The 16,437-nt window shown below is 55.6% G+C and overlaps 2 protein-coding genes and 1 long non-coding RNA gene across 6 annotated transcripts; 1 reads left to right on the plus strand and 2 right to left on the minus strand.

Moving 5' to 3' along the window:
* Positions 1-892: 892 nt before the first annotated feature.
* On the minus strand, positions 893-6,845 carry ANKRD23 (ankyrin repeat domain 23). Of its 2 annotated transcripts, XM_019969718.2 has the most exons (10): positions 6,702-6,740; positions 5,555-5,662; positions 5,180-5,326; positions 4,874-5,002; positions 3,512-3,637; positions 3,258-3,356; positions 3,073-3,171; positions 2,877-2,975; positions 2,627-2,725; positions 893-2,548 (listed from the first exon to the last, which is right to left on the minus strand). In XM_019969718.2, exons 1-10 carry the CDS (start codon positions 6,723-6,725, stop codon positions 2,453-2,455), a joined length of 1,026 nt encoding a protein of 341 aa, XP_019825277.2. In that variant the 5' UTR covers positions 6,726-6,740; the 3' UTR covers positions 893-2,452. The 2 variants fall into 2 exon arrangements, with proteins under 2 accessions (XP_019825277.2, XP_019825278.2); XM_019969719.2 differs by lacking the exon at positions 5,555-5,662 and having other exon boundaries at positions 6,702-6,845.
* Positions 6,846-6,988: 143 nt separating this feature from the next.
* Positions 6,989-8,688, plus strand: LOC139185705 (uncharacterized). The gene is made up of 2 exons (XR_011569190.1): positions 6,989-7,888; positions 8,074-8,688. It is a non-coding gene; the product is annotated as an uncharacterized lncRNA (long non-coding RNA).
* A 310-nt stretch (positions 8,689-8,998) lies between these two features.
* On the minus strand, positions 8,999-16,266 carry ANKRD39 (ankyrin repeat domain 39). 3 transcript variants are annotated; one of them, XR_002181696.2, is made up of 5 exons: positions 16,109-16,266; positions 14,998-15,101; positions 14,027-14,230; positions 11,609-11,764; positions 10,001-10,137 (listed from the first exon to the last, which is right to left on the minus strand). XR_002181696.2 is itself a non-coding variant. In XM_019969720.2 (4 exons), exons 1-4 carry the CDS (start codon positions 16,206-16,208, stop codon positions 9,994-9,996), a joined length of 552 nt encoding a protein of 183 aa, XP_019825279.2. In that variant the 5' UTR covers positions 16,209-16,266; the 3' UTR covers positions 8,999-9,993. The 3 variants fall into 3 exon arrangements, 1 of the variants encoding a protein (XP_019825279.2); XR_011569189.1 differs by lacking the exon at positions 10,001-10,137 and adding an exon at positions 10,144-10,376; XM_019969720.2 differs by lacking the exon at positions 11,609-11,764 and having other exon boundaries at positions 8,999-10,137.
* Between the last annotated feature and the right edge of the window lie 171 nt (positions 16,267-16,437).

The following is a 16,437-nucleotide window of genomic DNA, read 5'->3' on the forward strand; positions in this document are numbered from 1 at the left end:
CTTACACGTTTTGTAAGACTCACACCTAAGTGGGTTTCCTTTTTAGCAAATCGTAAGTACTACTGTGTGCTTTAGTGTTCAGAATCATCACTAGTATATAGAAAAGGGTTTTGTATCCTGAGAGCATTCTAGGTGCTGTTTTCATTTTTTTTGAAAAGAAGATTCCTTAGGATCACCTTCATAGACAGGCATGTCAACTGTATAAAAATGCTTATTCCTGGGCCCACCTTGGGGTTCTGATTTACTCAGGCTGGACATCAAGGCTTTGTGATGTTTTAACCTTTTGGCCATACGGCATGCCGGATCTTAGTTCCCTGACTAGCGACTGAACCCCTGCCCCCCTGCAGTGGAAGCACGGGACCACCAGGGGATTTTCAGAATTCCCTGAACGTCAGGATTTTTTCAAATTAATTTTTTTGACTGTGCTGAACCTGCGTTGCTGCGCTGGTTTTCCTCTAGCTGTGAGTGGCGCCATCCTAGCTGTGGCTTCTCGTGGTGCTGAGCGCAGACGGTAGGCCTGTGGGCTTCAGTAGTGGTGGCTCCCAGGCTCTAGAGCGCAGGCCCAATGGTTGTGGCTCAGAGGCTTAGTTGCTCTGCATGTGGGATCCTCCTGGACCAGGGATTGAACCCTTGTTGCCTGTGTTGGCAGGTGGATTCTTAACTCCTGAGCCACCAGGGAAACCCAACATGAGGATTTTTGAAATCTTTCCTCCTCATTCTAACAGGCAGCCTAGCTGAGAAACACTGCCCTGCCTGCCTGCTCTGCTTTCAGGGGCTGGTCTTGCTCTCAGGCCAGCACGGTGATCAGGCCTGGGGTTTGCTGCTGAGGAAGACGAAGCCCAGAGCCAGTGGAACTGGCCCTTCTGGCCCAGAACAGACAACCAGGCCATGGTGGATAATCAACCAGTTTTAATGAACAAAAAATAGTGATGCGTATAAAAAGGTATTTCTGTCACTTAAGTGTCCCCATTTTCTAGATGGGAAGTTGTCTTCTCCGTGGACTTGACCACCTGTTCACCTGTGGCCCCCATGTCTGGGTGAACGGGGGGCTTTGTCACAATAGGGCAGGAGCTGCCCGTGTGAGGGGAAGGCGTGCGGCCGTCCTTCGGAGCTCTTGCCAGCTTTTGCACCGAGTAGAAATTGCCTTGTCCTCGGCCTGAGAAGGCGGCCATTGAGACGAAAAATAACTGCTGCAGAGTGGCTATCAGCCCAGGTTCCTTACGTGAGGGAGGCTGACCTCCGTCCCGGAGCCCATCGCTCTGCCTGTGGTTCTCCATTTGGGGCAAAGTTGTTCTCAAAGGTTTGCTTTCTGGTTTCTGGCATTAAAGGACCCAGCCCCGCCAGCCGGAGAGGTACAAGTCTGCATGTGCGTGGCGTGACCCGGGAAGGATGGTGAGAGGAAGCTTTGGGGAGTGTGCAGGGAAGGATGGTGAGAGGAAGCTTTGGGGAGTGTGCAAAGGCTGTGCCTTCAGCGACCTCATCAGGGGAGAAGGGGAAGGAGCAGGCGAGCTCAGAGCCCTCCACGTCCTGCCCTGAAGGAGGGCGAAGTGGCGTGGCCACAGGGGCCAGGCCACAGTGCCGCGCTCGGGCCAGGCCACGGTGCCGCGCTCGGGCCAGGGGGCGTCCGCGCCCAGGGCAGAGCAGGGTTACGGGCCACCGCCCCAGAAGCTGAGTGGGCCACAAGCAATCCCCAGCACCTGGGCACTTCTCTGCAAGGAGCTGCCAGCTGGCAGACGAGTGCGGCAGGCGGGCCTGACCGAGAGCACAAGGCTTCCCTGGGGTAAACGTTAGCTCCAGCTCGTCAGCCCTGGGGCTGCTGAGGCAACCGGGCTGGGGCTGGCCTTCTGTACTGGGGGGCTCAGACCCGCTGAGCAGCCCCCTCCAGACAGCAGACCCAGCTCAGAGCCTCAAGGCTGAAGCATCTGGAGCCACTCCGGACGCTATCAGGGTTGCTGCTGATAGGAACTGAGGCCCCTGGAGAAACCTGTGCCCAAGGGCACCTGTGTGGCCTGGATGGCGGTGGCCATGCGACATGTCACCCCCTGACGGCAGGTGGGCCCTCGTGGAGGGCTGAGCTGGGTCATCTCCTGGCCGCAGGCCTGGTGGACACTGAGGAGCTGTATCCTGCACTGGCCCTGGAAGCCTGGGGCTCGCTCCCTTCCCGTTCCATCCTGGCGCCAGCCCCCTGCTGCCCCTCGACTGGACCCAGTTTCCTGCCCTGCATACCCGGGTCCTCTGCTTCGGCCCCCAGCTCGCGCCCTGCTGGGCACGGCTCAGCCCCAGACTGCAGGTAGGAAGGCTTTCCTACCTGTCCCCCTCTCGGAGTGGCCCTGTCTGACAGGGCTGCCTGGAGACGAGGGGTCAGGCTGGGGTGGGGGTGTACCAAGGAAGGACCATGGGGAGGGCGGGGGGTGATGGGGCTGGAATGAGGCTGTGAGTGGCCCGCAGGTCGTCAGCACCGGGTCCGGGTATGCCTGACATGGGCCTGCAGTGCTTCCTGAATGCCCCTCTGCCAGTCCCGGGCCAGCTGCACTGGGGTCACTGAAGCCTGGAAGGAGGGCGCTGGCTCAGTGCCCAGTCTCGTCCCTGAGCCGCCCACCCCGCCCAGCCGCCCGCCCGCACTCACCGCATTGCGCACGCCCAGCCCAGCTCCGTAGAGCAGCAGCAGCTTCATGGCTCTGTAGCGCCCGTGCCGCACCGCCTCGTGCAGAGCCGTGTCACCTTCCTGTCGAGAGGGATGGGGTGTCATCCTCCGCAGCCCCGCTCCCCGGGAGGGGCAGGCAGGTCAGCAGGCGCCACGCATGGCTGAGCTAGGGCTCCCTCAGTCCCCGGCCGCGGGGGTGAGCATCCCCAGCCTCTGGTGACCAGACGCTGACCTTGTCCTGCGCGTCGATGCGGGCCCCACAGGCGATGAGGTGCTCCAGGCAGTCGCAGTGTCCCGTGCGCACGGCCACGTGCAGGGGTGTGCTCCAGATCTGAGGGAGCAGCGAGGGGCGGCAATGTCATCACAGGCTGGCACGGCTGTGTCCCGACCCCAAAGAGCATCGGGCTTCCCCCGGCCTGTGCCCTCACCTTGTCTCGGGCGTTGACCTGGGCGCCCCAGTTTAGCAGCTGTTTGAGGATGTCCAGGTGCCCTCTGCGGCAGGCCCAGAACACTGGGGTCCTGTCCAGCTGCAAACAGAAGCACCCAACTCACCCTGATGTTGGGGGAAGCCAGTGGGAGGCTTGCCATGGGGGTGGCCCTTCCTGAGTCTCACCAAGTCCCGAGTGTCCACGGCCGCACCTGCCTCCAGCAGCTTGTTCACAAGCTCACAGTGACCCTTCAGACAGGCCCAGTGCAAGGCCGTGCGGTGCAGCTGGGGAGAGTGTGGGAGGTCAGGTGCAGGAAGCTTGGCCACCCTTGGCGGTCCCACTCCCTCCCCACTCAGGAGGCACCATGGGACTTGAGCCCCATGGAGCAAAAGCCCTGTGGTTTCCGAGGCATTCACCATGCCTGCACCACCCTCGATACCTTGTCATGGGCATTGGGGTCCCCTCCGTCTGCCAGGTACTTGTCAATCAAGGCCTCCTGGTTCTCAGCAGCTGCCTTCAGGAACACCTCCAGGCCCACGGGTTCCAGCTGGGCCTGTGGCTGCGGCTGAGTAAATTCCAAGTGTTAGTCGCTCAGTTATGTCTGACTCATTGTGACCCCGTGGACTACAGCCGTCAGGCTCCTCTGTCCTTGGGTTTTCTGCAGGCAAGAATACTGGAGTGGGTTGTCATTTCCTACTCCAAGGGATCTTCCTGACCAAGGGATTGAACCCTGGTCTCCTGCATTGCAGGCAGATTCTTTACCATCTGAGCCACCAGGAAAGCCAGTTAAGTTCAAGGACAAGGCCCACTCACTCGAGAGGCTGTTGGGATGCACGGCCTCACCAGCCTAACCAGAGAGCCGGCTGAGGACCAGCGCACTATCAGCTTATACAAACAACAGATTAAAAAAACCTGCCCCCAGGGACTTCTCTGGTGGTCCAATGGTTGAGAATCTCCCTTGCAATGCAGGGGACAAGGGTTCCACCCCTGATGAGGGAACTAAGATCCCATATGCCCCGGAGCAGCTAAACCCACACATCAAAACTACAGAGCTTGTGCACTTTGGAGTCCGAAAGCCACAACTAGGGAGTCCATGCGCTGCAACCAAAGATCCAGAATGAGGCAATTGAGACCCCACACAGCCAATTACGTAAATAAGTATAAACTTTAAAAACACAAGCCTGCCCTCAGAAGACTGACTGAACAGGTATGGGGTGGGGTTATGGATTGAGCTGTGTCTCCTCCAAGCTCATAGGTTAAGGTCCTAACCCCAGCACTCTGAGCATGACCTTACTTGGAAATGGGGTCACTGTAGCTGTAATTGTTTAAGATGAGGTCATCCTGGAGTAGGTGGGCCCTGTTCCAATATGACAAGTCCTTACTGAAAGGGGACATTTGGATACAGGCATGCACACATGGAATGCCTTGTGGACTGTGTGAGCTCAGAGCAGAGACTGGAGCAACGCATCCACAAGCCAAGGAAATGACAGCAGATTACCACCAACCCCTACGCCGGGGAGAGGCATGGGCAGATCCACCCCCCAGAGCCTCGGGATGAACCAGCCCTGATCAGAGATGAACCCTTGATCTCGGACTGCCAGCCTCTGAGCAGACCGTACATACACAGCTGCTGTCTAAGCCCCCAGCTTGTGGTACTTTGTTCTGCCAGCAGCCGAGGCAGACTGACACCGGTGGCAAAGGGGTCTCCAGGTGGGGGCTGGGCAGCTCCTCCCCAGGTCTTTCATGGGGACAGGAGGCTCCAGCTCATGAACTCCAGCCCGGGTGTGGCACCCTTGCTCACCTTGACCTCAGGCTGGGGTGCCTTGGGGGGGACCCTGCGTTTCAGTCGCTTTTCTTTCCGTCTTTGAACCAACTTTTCCAAATCAGCCAGGTTCTCCAAGTTAGTTCTGGAACTGTTAAATCTTTCAAGCTGTGGCAGAAACAGGACCATGCCAGCCGTCAGCCGCTGGAGCCCTGGGGCATCTCTTGGTTGGTCTCACCCTCGTCTTTAGGCAGCAGGAGTGCCCACCCAGGCCATCAGCCCCTGAGCCCCGCCGCTCAGCCTGCCCGCACCCAGCCCCCCGGGCCGCCACCTCTGGCCACTCACTCTCCTCCTCTTCTCGTCGTCCAGTTTCTGCCTCTCCCGGGCCTCGGCCTCCTGGGGCCCCAGCCTCCAGCTGCGAAGGCCCCCTCCAGGATCAGGAACTCCATGTCCACATTCCAATTTCGTCCTTTCAACTCTCTCTCCACTTACCTGTAGGAACAGATGAGGACAAAGACTCAGGAAAATTAGGAGGAGCCCTAAGGCAATGGCTACCCACTCCAGTCTTCTTGCCTGAAGAATTCCATGCACAGGGGAGCCTGGTGGGCTGCAGCCCATGGGGTCGCAAAGTCAGACACGACTAAGTGACAAAACTTAGCAAACACAATTGTGCTAGACGGGGTCCTGCCAGGAGCTGACACGCAAGATCAATGAGCCTACCTGGACCTGTGCAGAGTGCCGTGGCGGTCCACCCGCTCCTTGTTGGCTCTCACCACCTACAGCATCGTCTGAGACCCAGGAGGGCAGCTGGCTGCTGCCCACTCTGTCCTGTCAGCAGAACCCAGCAGCAGGCGCCTGACACCGCATCTATTTATACTGCTGGGCCGCATCCAGGTGAGCTCAGGGCCTCCCTCGTGGGTGGCTGTCCTTAACATTCCTACCAGATCACGCCACACTGCCACCTGACCCCAGGTGGGGGCAGGGGGTAGGGGGACCGCGGAGATGCTCCTGGGTAAAATGCGAAATCCCCGCATTCACTGGCTCTTTGGGAAGCTAGCTCTTTCCTCCCGGTGCCGAAGATGAAATGAGTTACTGGGGCTGCGCTTAGGGTGGAGCCCATTGTACAGCGAACCATTTTCTCCCTCCCCTGGCCCCTGCCCCCAGGATTCAGAAGCTGGCGGCACCCAGGAGGAAGCAAATTGAGGAGAGAGAAGAGGCTGGGACGATAGGATGGCAGAGGTCATGGCTTCCAGCCACATGGAACTATTCAATTGCCTTCTAAAGTGAACTCAGGCAATCAGACAGTTCCTGGGCCCTGCAACCCGCCTCCCAGCACAGGCTGAACTGGCTGGCAGTGGGGCTGGGGGCACAAAGTGACCCCTGCGGCCTCCATGCCCGGCCTCCTGCAACAGACAGCCTGAAGCGTCACCGGCGTCCCTGCTTCTCTCTCTGCCCAGGGAACGCAAGCACCTTCTCCCCTTCCCCAGGCAAGGCGGTCAGACCCTCCAGACCATTTCCCCAGCAACGACCAGCAACACAACCGAGCTCAGCCAGCACCTGGGCCATACTCGTGTCTCCCGGGGTAACATGCCACTTCCCAATCCTCTTCTGCCATCATAGTCAAGGGCAGAACCCACTGAACTCAAGGAATTTCTTGTTGACCATTGCCTGGCCCCTTCCTGTCTCCTCCCTCTCTCGCTCCCTAGCCCCTCCAGTGAGACCTGGGCAGACCGACCAGAACGGAACCACATGTTTCTACTCCTCAAACCTCCAGAGGCTGCACGAAGCAGCTGCCCAACACCCTCGTTCTGCTGAGACAGTCCCGGGGTGCCCAAACCACTGCCCGGCCCCTGCCCCAAGTCCTCACCAACTGCTGGATGCTGAAGTTCATGGTCCCCCCACTCTTCAGGCCCTCAGTGAGAGGAGCCGAGCAGCTCAACCCTTTTATAGTAGAGCCAGCCGGGGGGCAGGGGGAGGGCAAGGCAGAGGCCTGGGCCCAGGCCAGATAACTCTGTGGCTCTGTAACTCTCACCAAAATACTGCCTCGGGCACTTAGCCTGTGCAGGCAGGAGAAAGAGCTGTTCTCAGCTGAGTCAGCTGCATCCTCAGACACCCCCATCCTGCACCTACTCAGAGGTGCTTCAACCAATCAACACACATCCTGGACGCGGGGCCACCAGCCCAGGTTCAAGGGGAAATATCTCCCATTCTCCCGAGTGTGGGCTTCTCAGGCAGCGCTAGTGGTAAAGAATCTGCCTGCCAATGCAGAAGATGCTGGTTTGAACCCTGGGTCAGGAAGATCCCTTGGAGGAGGGCATGGCAACCTACTCCAGTTTTCTTGGCCTGGAGAATCCCAAGGACAGAGGAGCCTGGCAGGCTACGGCCCATGGGGTTGCAGAGTCGGACACAACTGAAGCGACTTAGCACACATACATGCTCCCAAGTGTAGACACCATGGAGAAAAAGAAGTGTGAGCCTCCGTGTTGCTGTGGAGGGAGACCCTGGGAGATGGCGCAACTACCCTGGCAATAGGAGGCCAGAATCCTGAAGTGGACCTCCAAGGGAGAGACCGAAGAGGCTGATTTCTGCCTCAGGAAGCTCCCTGGCTCCTACAGGAAGAAACCAAGTGACTTCCCACCTCTCGGCCAGTTTCCAGCCTGAAACCTGGCTGCTCCCACTGGTTTCCTTCCCCAGGCAACCCCCTGCCCCCTCACCACTCCAATGGTCAAGGTCAACGTCCTAAGCTAGGCCACCTCAGGAGCCAAGCCCAGTCTGTCACTGGCACCTCACGCCTCTGGAAGAGACTTCCATGGCTCACATGCAGGTCCCCAGCCAGATGCCCTGCCGGGTCAGGGGCACATCCTTCCCCAGCAAGGTGAGATTCAGATGCGCTCCAGGTCTAAGAACAAACGTTAACCATTAACCCAGTTGCAAAGCGATTCATCTGCAGCTACTGGTCAACCTTCCTGATTCTCCCCAAGACACCAAGCATGCCTTCCACCCAGCTGTGCCTTGAATTTCTGCCTTGACCTTTGAAAGGAAACCTGATAGCTGGTAAGATTCGGCCTGGAAGCCATATGAGCAGAGATGAGCAGGACGGGTGGCGGGGGAGGGAGAGCCGTGGGTCCAGGGCCGCCGAGGGCCCAACTGCAGTTGGCTCTGAGCTCCCAGACCTGGGGAGCCCAGGGCTTTTTAGAGCAACTCTTCTGTGCTTACGGCCCAGGGTGTTTTTCTCAAAGGTGACTTTTGGCCTGTGGTCCTGAGGAAGGGAAGAGTTACCTGGAGGAGAGTGAGGTGAAACCGACAAAAATAAGCAGGATTTGAACTCGGACTCCACTGCCCGCCACCGACACCACGACTCCTCTCCTCCAACATCCCAGGGCGAGGATATCGACGCTGTATCTGAAATGCTCAGCGGAAGACCATTGGTACTCACATGGAGCTAACTAGTATTAATTTATCGTTGGTATTACTTTATCGAAGAAAAAAATTACCTCTTATAAATAAGTCCACACATAGCAAATCTTGCTCAGGACCCCCACCTGGGGAAACAGTGGGTGCAATTTCACACACCTCCTCCTGAGTGTGTGTGAGCGTGTTTGAGTTCCTATGTGGCTCTACCTACTCTACTGTGGTCACGACTCAGCACTCTCTCCAGGTCAGCACAGGCTGCACTCATGGCTGGGAACCTCAACTCTGCCCATGTGGCTCCAAGACCGGAGTCTTACTTGTCCCCCTGTTGGGAGCACTGGGTTTAGCTCTACTTTTTTTCTTCTTTTTTAAAACATTTCACCCCATGCTCCGGTGCACATCTTTGTAAATGCATCTGTAAATAAACATCTTTGGGGACTTGCGGTTAAGACTCTGCTTCCAATGCAGAGTACACAGGTTCCATCCCGGGCGAGGGAACTAAGATCACACACACACACACACAATAACTTTGTATACATGGATATTTCTCTAGGGAGCTACAGAGAAACTAGAAGTATTGGTCTTGCTCACTTAAATTTTAGTAGATATTGCCAAACTGCCATCCACTGTACCAATTTTCATAAACAGGTAACAACGAACACAGTTAAGACAAGAGACAGCATGAAAAAGATATATATGGATATACATATACAAAACAAAGGATCAATGTCCAAAATACATAAGTGACTCCTATGAATCCAGGAAAAAATTTTTTTAATTTTAAAATTTAAGTTTGAACAAGGTCACAGAAGACAGGCATTCAGCCTCACTGGCAATTAGCAATGAATGCAACATAAAACAACAGCACCTTGTAGTCTCAGACGGAGAAGGCGATGGCACCCCACTCCAGCGCTCTTGCCTGGAAAACCCCATGGATGGAGGAGCCTGGTGCGCTGCAGTCCATGGGGTTGCTGAGGGTCGGACAGGACTGAGCGACTTCACTTTCACTTTTCACTTTCATGCGTTGGAGAAGGAAATGGCAACCCACTCCAGTGTTCTTGCCTGGAGAATCCCAGGGACGGGGGAGCCCGGTGGGCTGCCGTCTCTGGGGTCGCACAGAGTCGGACACGACTGAAGCAACTTAGCAGCAGCAGTCTCTCAGACAGTTAACATGAATGGAATTATGGTATAGATGCAGGTGCGGGTCAGGTTTTCGGGAGGTGGGAGCTCAAATGCTGTCTGCAAGGCTCTGGGCGCCCCCTCAGTGCTCCTCAGATCTTCACTTGTCTCATCCCCACAGGGACCCCACCACAGTCACTCCTATCTGAGCGATGGAGACACGGGACACAGCAGGTACCGTGACTTGTACCGAGGTCGCCTGGCTAGAAAGCAGCTGTTCATGTGTCCCGTATTCCATAGCTTCTTCTCATGCTTACATAGATTTATATTTTCAGATTTGGGTCTTAACTCCAAATTTATTTTTGTGCAGGGGATGAGGTAAGGCTGTAACTTTATTTTTTCTAAATGGATAGATGTTTCCACACGAGCTAATTTAGAATACGATCATCTGTCCAGGCGACAACCCTGGCAGCCCCCGAAAGCTGAATTCCCTCGCTTCGAGGGGTCAGAACGTGGCTCTGCCGGTCCTTCGGCCTCAGGCTCTCACCCTGCGGCTCGGGTGCTGTCCAGGCGGGGGCTGGGAGAGCTGTCCGAGTCCTCAGTGCGCTGCTGAGACAGGAGGCGGCGACTCAGCTGGCCAGCAGGTCCCGCAGGTCGCTGTTGCCAGGCAGCAGGTCGCAGGCGAGCCGGGACTTCCGGTCCCGCACGGCCTTCAGGGCTGGGCTGTGCTGCAGCAGGAGGGAGCAGATGTCCACGTGACCCTTCTCGGCAGCCTGCGGGGAGAGGAGCCCGATCAAAAGCTGAACCCCACTGCGCCCCGCTCTTTCTTGCTCTACGTCTGGGGCTCTTTAGGTCCTAAAACAGGTCTTGCTGGCTGGCTGAGCAGATTTCCCTTGACTCCGGCCAATGATGCGTGTGCAGGGCGGTGGGGCGCCCTGGTGCCGCTCGGGCAGTCGGCTTGAGCTTTCCCTCCTGCGCCCTTTGCTCAGGGGCCATGCTTCTTTGCTGAAGCCTGCACATTAACGACAAGTACAGAGGACGTCCCTGGCATCCAGTGGTTAAGACTCTGCACTTACACTGCAGAGGGTGCAGGTTCAATCCCTGGTCCAGAAAAATTCCACGTGCCACAGGGATCTGGCAAGGAACCAAGATCCTACATGCCGCCAGGTGCAGCCAAAGAGGGGAAAAAAGAAAGAACAAGTACAGTGGACCACAACCTCAGTGGTCCAGTGGCTGAGAATCTGCCCGCCAATGCAGGGGACACAGGCTTAATCCCTGGTCCAGGATATCCCACATGCCACAGGACAACTGAGCCCACATACCTAGAGCCACGCTCTGCAACGAGAAGCCTGTGCACCGCACTAGAGTAGCCTCCACTCGCTACAACTAGAGAAAGCCCATACACAGCAACAAAGACCCAGCACACGCCAAAAATGATAAGATTAAAAAAAATAAAGAACAGCATCTATACAAACATGCGTATTGTCTAGAGGGGGCACCATGGGCACAAGAACATCAGACATGGCCCTTGTCCTGGGGAACTTTCAGATGAGCAGAGAGAAATAGGTCTACTACCCAGGTTTCTCCTCCTCCCTCTGAGATAAACAGTTCAGATGTTAATTCTAACCCACATCCTCCAAAAAAGAACAGAGTTAGGTGACTTACACAGATTATCTTACTCAATGTCTCCAATAACCATCAGAGGTAAGAAATACTATTGTTTCTATTTTATAGATGAAGAAACTGAGGCTTATAAAAATTGAGTAACTTGTCCAAGGTCACAGAGCTAGCGTAGCAGCCTGGGGAATTCTAAGTCAGGTCTGTCTGACCCCAAAGTTCGAGCTCTCAATAGCTATATCACTCTATTCCCTGCTTCTTCCAACAGACAAGGGCTCCTGAAGGATATCAAATATTAGTACCCAACAGCATCTCAAATTTCAATCTAAATCTTTACTAGGCATAAATATCTTGATGAGGACAGACCCAGGGTTCTGAATATTATTGCTTCAATTCAGGCAGGTGAGTTATGAGCAGTTGTGAGATGAATTCCAAGTAATTTTTAGCAAAAAAAAAAAACCAAGGTGCCAACATTTGCAGAAGGGAGGGAGGGAGGGAGGGAGGGAGGGAGGCTGGAAGGAAGGGCCGGGTGATTCAGATTCCTCACACGTACTCGCTCTCTGAATTTCTCGAGAATGCTGCAAGCCGTGGGTGAAAGCAGCTGGTCTGTCCCCGGGAGTGTCCTACCTGTCAACACTCATCGCAGGCGCTGTGGTGGTGAAACACTCGAGCAACACCGGTTCAGACCACTGGGAAATGAGCAATCTGCCTCTCCAACCGGCAAGGGTCTCCACACAAAAGGGCCCCCAGCTGGTCTCTCAGCATCTGAGCCTGGTGCTCCGGCTGCAAGAGGAAACAAGGCCAACTCCAGCCGCCCCAGTGAGAGAGGCAGAGATCATGGAGAGGGGGCTCCAAGAGGGAGGAGGCAGGTGCAGGGTGCTCTGGGCATCCGGGTGGGGGAGCTGCCCTCCGCAAGGAAGAGGAAGGTCTCTGAGCGTGTGATGGTCCAGAAAGAACAGACACAAGCCAGAGGGCAAAGGGAGAGGAGAGGCCTCCGGACAGCAGGAGCCGCTGCCTGTGGCTTGCAAGGGATACAGAAGTGGGTTCTAGAGACGGGAGACGGGGGCTTCCCTGGTGACTCAGTGGTAAACAATCTGCTGCCAACACAGGAGACACGGGTTCATCTGGGAAGATCCCAGATGCCGAGGAGCAACTAAGCCCGTGGCCCATGACTGGAGCTGTGGTCTGAAGCTGGGAGCGGCAACCACCGAAGCCTACATCTCTACAGCCTGTCTTCCAGAACTAGAGAAGCCACTGCAATGAGAAGCCGCTCACTACAATGAAGAGGAGCTCCTGCTTGCTGCAACTAGAGAAAAGCCCACACAGCACAGCCAAAAATAACCAAATAAATACAATTACTTAAAAGAAAAAGAAAGAAAGAAACTGAAGACAACAAGCGGGGCCTGAGCATAACAGGCAAGGGGCCGGGAAGGAGCTCAGGACAAGCCGACAGGCAGGCAGGGGCCAACCCCAAAGGCCTGTTAACCAGCTTAAGGACTTGGTAGAAGCAAGCCTTCAGAAGACTCGAAGGCATGGTGTGGTCTGAACTGCGCTTTAAACCATGGCTCTGGGAGAAGATCAAGTGGGCTAAGAGAGGATCAGATTATACACACAGGCCTTACAGACGCATCAACTGCCTTTCAAAGATAAACAAGAAATTGGCAAAAGGGGACGCCCTAACACATGACTGACCAGAGACATATCAATACGTTTTCAGACAGTGATACAGTTAACTCATTGTGCACTGCTGGAGTTAAAACTGATCAGGGTTCATTATATAACACAACCGTCGGCATCATTTACATTTTGCTCCATTAGGTTCCTGTCCCAACGCTGTATATGCTATAAATGTAAAATTTTCAAAAATGATGCATCGAGAAATTTTGAGTGAAGAATTTTTTGGTGAATTTTATGAAGATACTTTCTCCAATCCTCCAAGTGACACATATGCTAGTGTCTAAGAAGATGCTAGTTCTCCAGAATAAAGTTCTGATTCAGACGATACGAATGTTAGACCAACAAAAAGACAGAATGCTCCTTTGCTTCTACAGCAAAGTGGACTGAAGACAACGTGTCACAAAAATCAGAAGCCTTTACAGGTGTGTCCGGTGGTAACTGCTGAATGTAATAACCCACAACGCGTGTGCTCAGTCACATCCGACTCTGTGCAACGCCATGGACTGTGGGCCGCCAGGCTCCTCTGTCCATGGGATTTCCCAGACAAGAATACTGGCGTGGGTTGTCATTTTCTCCTCCAGGGGAATCTTCCCGATCCAGGACCAAACCCACATCTCTTGCCTTGGCAGACGAATTCTTGACCACTGCCCCACCTGGGAAGCCCAATAACTTGCAAAGTGTTGGTGAAATAACAGAATTAATTTTTGGCCAAAAGAAAAATCGCCAGCCACAGGTGTTAATTTCTGCAGAAAATCCCCCCAGTCAATAAAGTGACCCAGAAGACTGAGCTGCTGGGAAGGGGGCCGGGGAGCGAAATTTGTGTCCAGAGCAGGTATTCTGTGCTCCTCAAGCTGTTCACTGCGGGTACGTGTTTCTAGGCAGAAAACTTTTAATTAAATGATCACTCTGGTCACAGTGTGGAAAGTGGACTAGAAGGACAGGCAAGGGTAGGTACAAGTTTCAAAACCTACGTGAAAAAAGCATTGAGGATGCATCACTAAAAGAAAGAAAATGACACCTTATGTTTTGTACTAATTTACGTGCACAGGAAACTGGCTGGAAAATTATATGTTAATCCTCAAGTGATGATAGGCGAGCACTGAGATTACAAATGATTCCAATTTTCTACTTTACGCTTTGCTGTTCTCCCCATGTTTCCTGCCATGAACATGTTATACCTTTTTTATTTTTGGCTGTGCCGTGTGGCCTGTGAGGTCTTAGTTCTCTGACCAGGGATGGAACCTGGGCCCAAGCAGTGAGAGTGCCACGTCCTGAACACTGGACAGCCGGAGAGTTCCCATGTTCTAGGTTTTACCATGACAAGAGACAGGTTCTCGCGGCCTGTGAGACTTCTGAGCGGCCACGCACCTTGTGCAGACTGGTCATGCCGTCGGCGTCCACCAGCCTGGGGTTGGAGCCGTGCGAGAGCAGGAGCCGGGCAATGTCCGTGTGCCCGCAGTAGCTGGCGCGGTGCAGGGCGGTGGCTCCCCCGTGGGTCTGGGCGTCACACTTGGCCCCACTCTCCAGCAGGAACTGGCACACGGCATAGTGCCCATTGCGGCTGGCGTAGTGCTGCGGTGAACAGAGCCGGGGTCAGGAGGCAGAACCCTGGGCGAGGGCCACAGCGGCGGCCGGAGCCCCCTCTGGCAGCTGGGTGACCAGGGCGAGCCTGCATGCCTAGCTTCAGATTCAGCCACTGGAAAGTGGGAATAATAACCATTCCTTTTAAAAATATGTTTGTTTATTTTGGGGTGTGTCAGGTCTTAGTCGCGGCATGCGGAATCTTTCCTTGAGGCACTCGGGCTCAGCAGTTCCCAGGAATGTGGGATCTTGGTTCCCCAAACAGGGGTAGAACCCGTGCTCCTGCATGGGAAGGTGAAATCTTAACCACTGGGTTGCTGGGGAGTCTCAGTAATTACCACTCCTATCTCACAGCATCATTATGAAAGTGAAGAGTGAAAGTGTTAGGCGCTCAGTTGTGTCTGACTCTTTGCGACCCTATGGACTGTAACCCAAGAGGCTCCTCTATCCATGGGATTTTCCAGGCAAGAATACTGGAGTGGGTTGCCATTCCCTTCTCCAAGGGATCTTCCCGACCCAGGGATGGAACACAGGTCTCTCACGTCTCCTGCATTGGCAGGTGGATTCTTTACCGTTATGAAAATGATGTTAAACAATCAGTGAAAAGCACCTCGGCTAATTAAAAAAAAAACCAGGTTCATAAGATGCTTAAACAGAAACCCTGCTGGGAGAGAAGAAAGAGTGGGAGAAGACAGAAGGCAAACACCATCCCCGCCCAGAGAACAGGAACCCAGAGCTGAGGCTCCTCCCCAACTCACTAGAGCCGTGTAGCCTGCGGAGTCAGGCTGGCTGGGGTCCACTGCCTTTTGGATTAAATACTTCACTCGGCCCAGGTCTCCGTTCAGGGCTGCTGACCAGATTCCTGCAGAGGCAGAACCCAAGCACTGAATAATGTTCACGGACTGGGGGCTTCTAGCACTTCCTTTACCTCTCGACCTCAGTCTTCTCATCTACCAAATGGGAATTCGTCTGCTCAACAAATGTGAACTGAGCACCTCCTCTGAGCTGTGCACTGAGGGGCGCTGGAGCAAGACAGACCAGGGGCGTGTCTAACCAGGACAGGAGACTGGCCAGACACAACTTCCCTTCTTCCCCACTTCAAACACACCAGTGTTGGATAAAGTACTATTTAAGATGCTTGAATATACAGTCACAACCGAACACTGTCAGGTGTCAGCCCCAAGTGAAAACCACAGGCAAAGTGGTGAGCAGGCATCTAATCTGTGGAATCCTCAGAGTCCTCGGAACCCTACACACATCTCAGGGACTCTGGCTGGAAGGCCTGAGCAGAGTCGGGGTCAAAGGTGGCAGGCCGTGCGGGTGCTGGGGAACCAGACAGAGCAAGGCTCTGCGCACACAGCTGCGGGCACCATGGACAATCTGGGGCAAAGGAGTTACCCCGCTTGACGCACACGTAAGGATGACACCTGCAGTGCCGACAAACAGCCCGGAACAGCGCAGCCCCCTGGTCTGAAGCTCCATACCCTCGGGGTGGGTGCAATACCCTGGAAGCAGACTCTGCCGCCCGGTCCCTCTCAGACCCCGGAGCGGGCCTGGGTGTCCCGGGGTCGCACCAGGTGGAGAGTCGGATCCCGCCGCACCACTGCGGAAAGTTACCGAAGCCAATGCCTGTTTCTCGACCTGCAGACGAGCCGGCGTTTCTATTGCCAAGCTCGCGCCAGGTCCCCGGCGGGCTCTCATTACGCGGGAGCTGCGAGCCCACAGCCGGCCCGCGCTCCGACCAGACCCACTCCCACCCCCACCCCGGCCGCTTCGCTCCAGGGATCCCGGTTCACGGCCACCTCCTTGGCCCCGGGGGCCTGCGGACGCCGGGAGGCGCCGGGCCGGCAGAGCCGCGCGCCCCCTCACCCCTCTCGAAGTCCATCTCGTCCAGCGTCTGCTGCACGCCGGGCGCCGCGCTGGGCTGGGAGCAGCAGGGGCCATCCGCGCAGGGCCGCGGCGCCGCCATGTCGCTCTCAGCGCCCGCCCACCGGCTGCCGGGCGCGGGCACCGCCACGGGCCAGCCTGGGCGCGGTCTCGGCGTACCGCCCGGTCTGACCATTCGGCGTCCGCACGAACCACGGGGCCGACCAATCAAGCGTCTGAGTCTGGGCCCGGGAGCCAATCGCGACGGCAGGGCGGGACCTGCGGCGCTGTGCCGCGCCGGCCCGAAGCGGCCACGAGAGGGCATCCCAGGC

This window comes from Bos indicus, chromosome 11 (assembly GCF_029378745.1).
Source record: "Bos indicus isolate NIAB-ARS_2022 breed Sahiwal x Tharparkar chromosome 11, NIAB-ARS_B.indTharparkar_mat_pri_1.0, whole genome shotgun sequence".
Lineage (NCBI taxonomy): Eukaryota > Metazoa > Chordata > Mammalia > Artiodactyla > Bovidae > Bos > Bos indicus.

What these genes read in the sequence shown, in the direction of transcription:
- ANKRD23 (XM_019969718.2), bottom strand. Translation starts at nt 6,725, where the DNA reads ATGAACTTCAGCATCCAGCAGTTG. An exon ending in ACGACGAGAAGAGGAGGAGA is followed by an intron (nt 5,003 to 5,179) that starts GTGAGTGGCCAG and finishes TTTCTGCCACAG; the next exon opens with CTTGAAAGATTTAACAGTTC. An exon ending in CACCCCAGCCTGAGGTCAAG is followed by an intron (nt 3,638 to 4,873) that starts GTGAGCAAGGGT and finishes GAATTTACTCAG; the next exon opens with CCGCAGCCACAGGCCCAGCT.
- ANKRD39 (XM_019969720.2), bottom strand. Translation starts at nt 16,208, where the DNA reads ATGGCGGCGCCGCGGCCCTGCGCGGATGGCCCCTGCTGCTCCCAGCCC. An exon ending in CCGCAGGCTACACGGCTCTA is followed by an intron (nt 14,231 to 14,997) that starts GTGAGTTGGGGA and finishes TGTTCACCGCAG; the next exon opens with CACTACGCCAGCCGCAATGG. An exon ending in GCATGACCAGTCTGCACAAG is followed by an intron (nt 10,138 to 14,026) that starts GTGCGTGGCCGC and finishes CTCTCCCCGCAG; the next exon opens with GCTGCCGAGAAGGGTCACGT.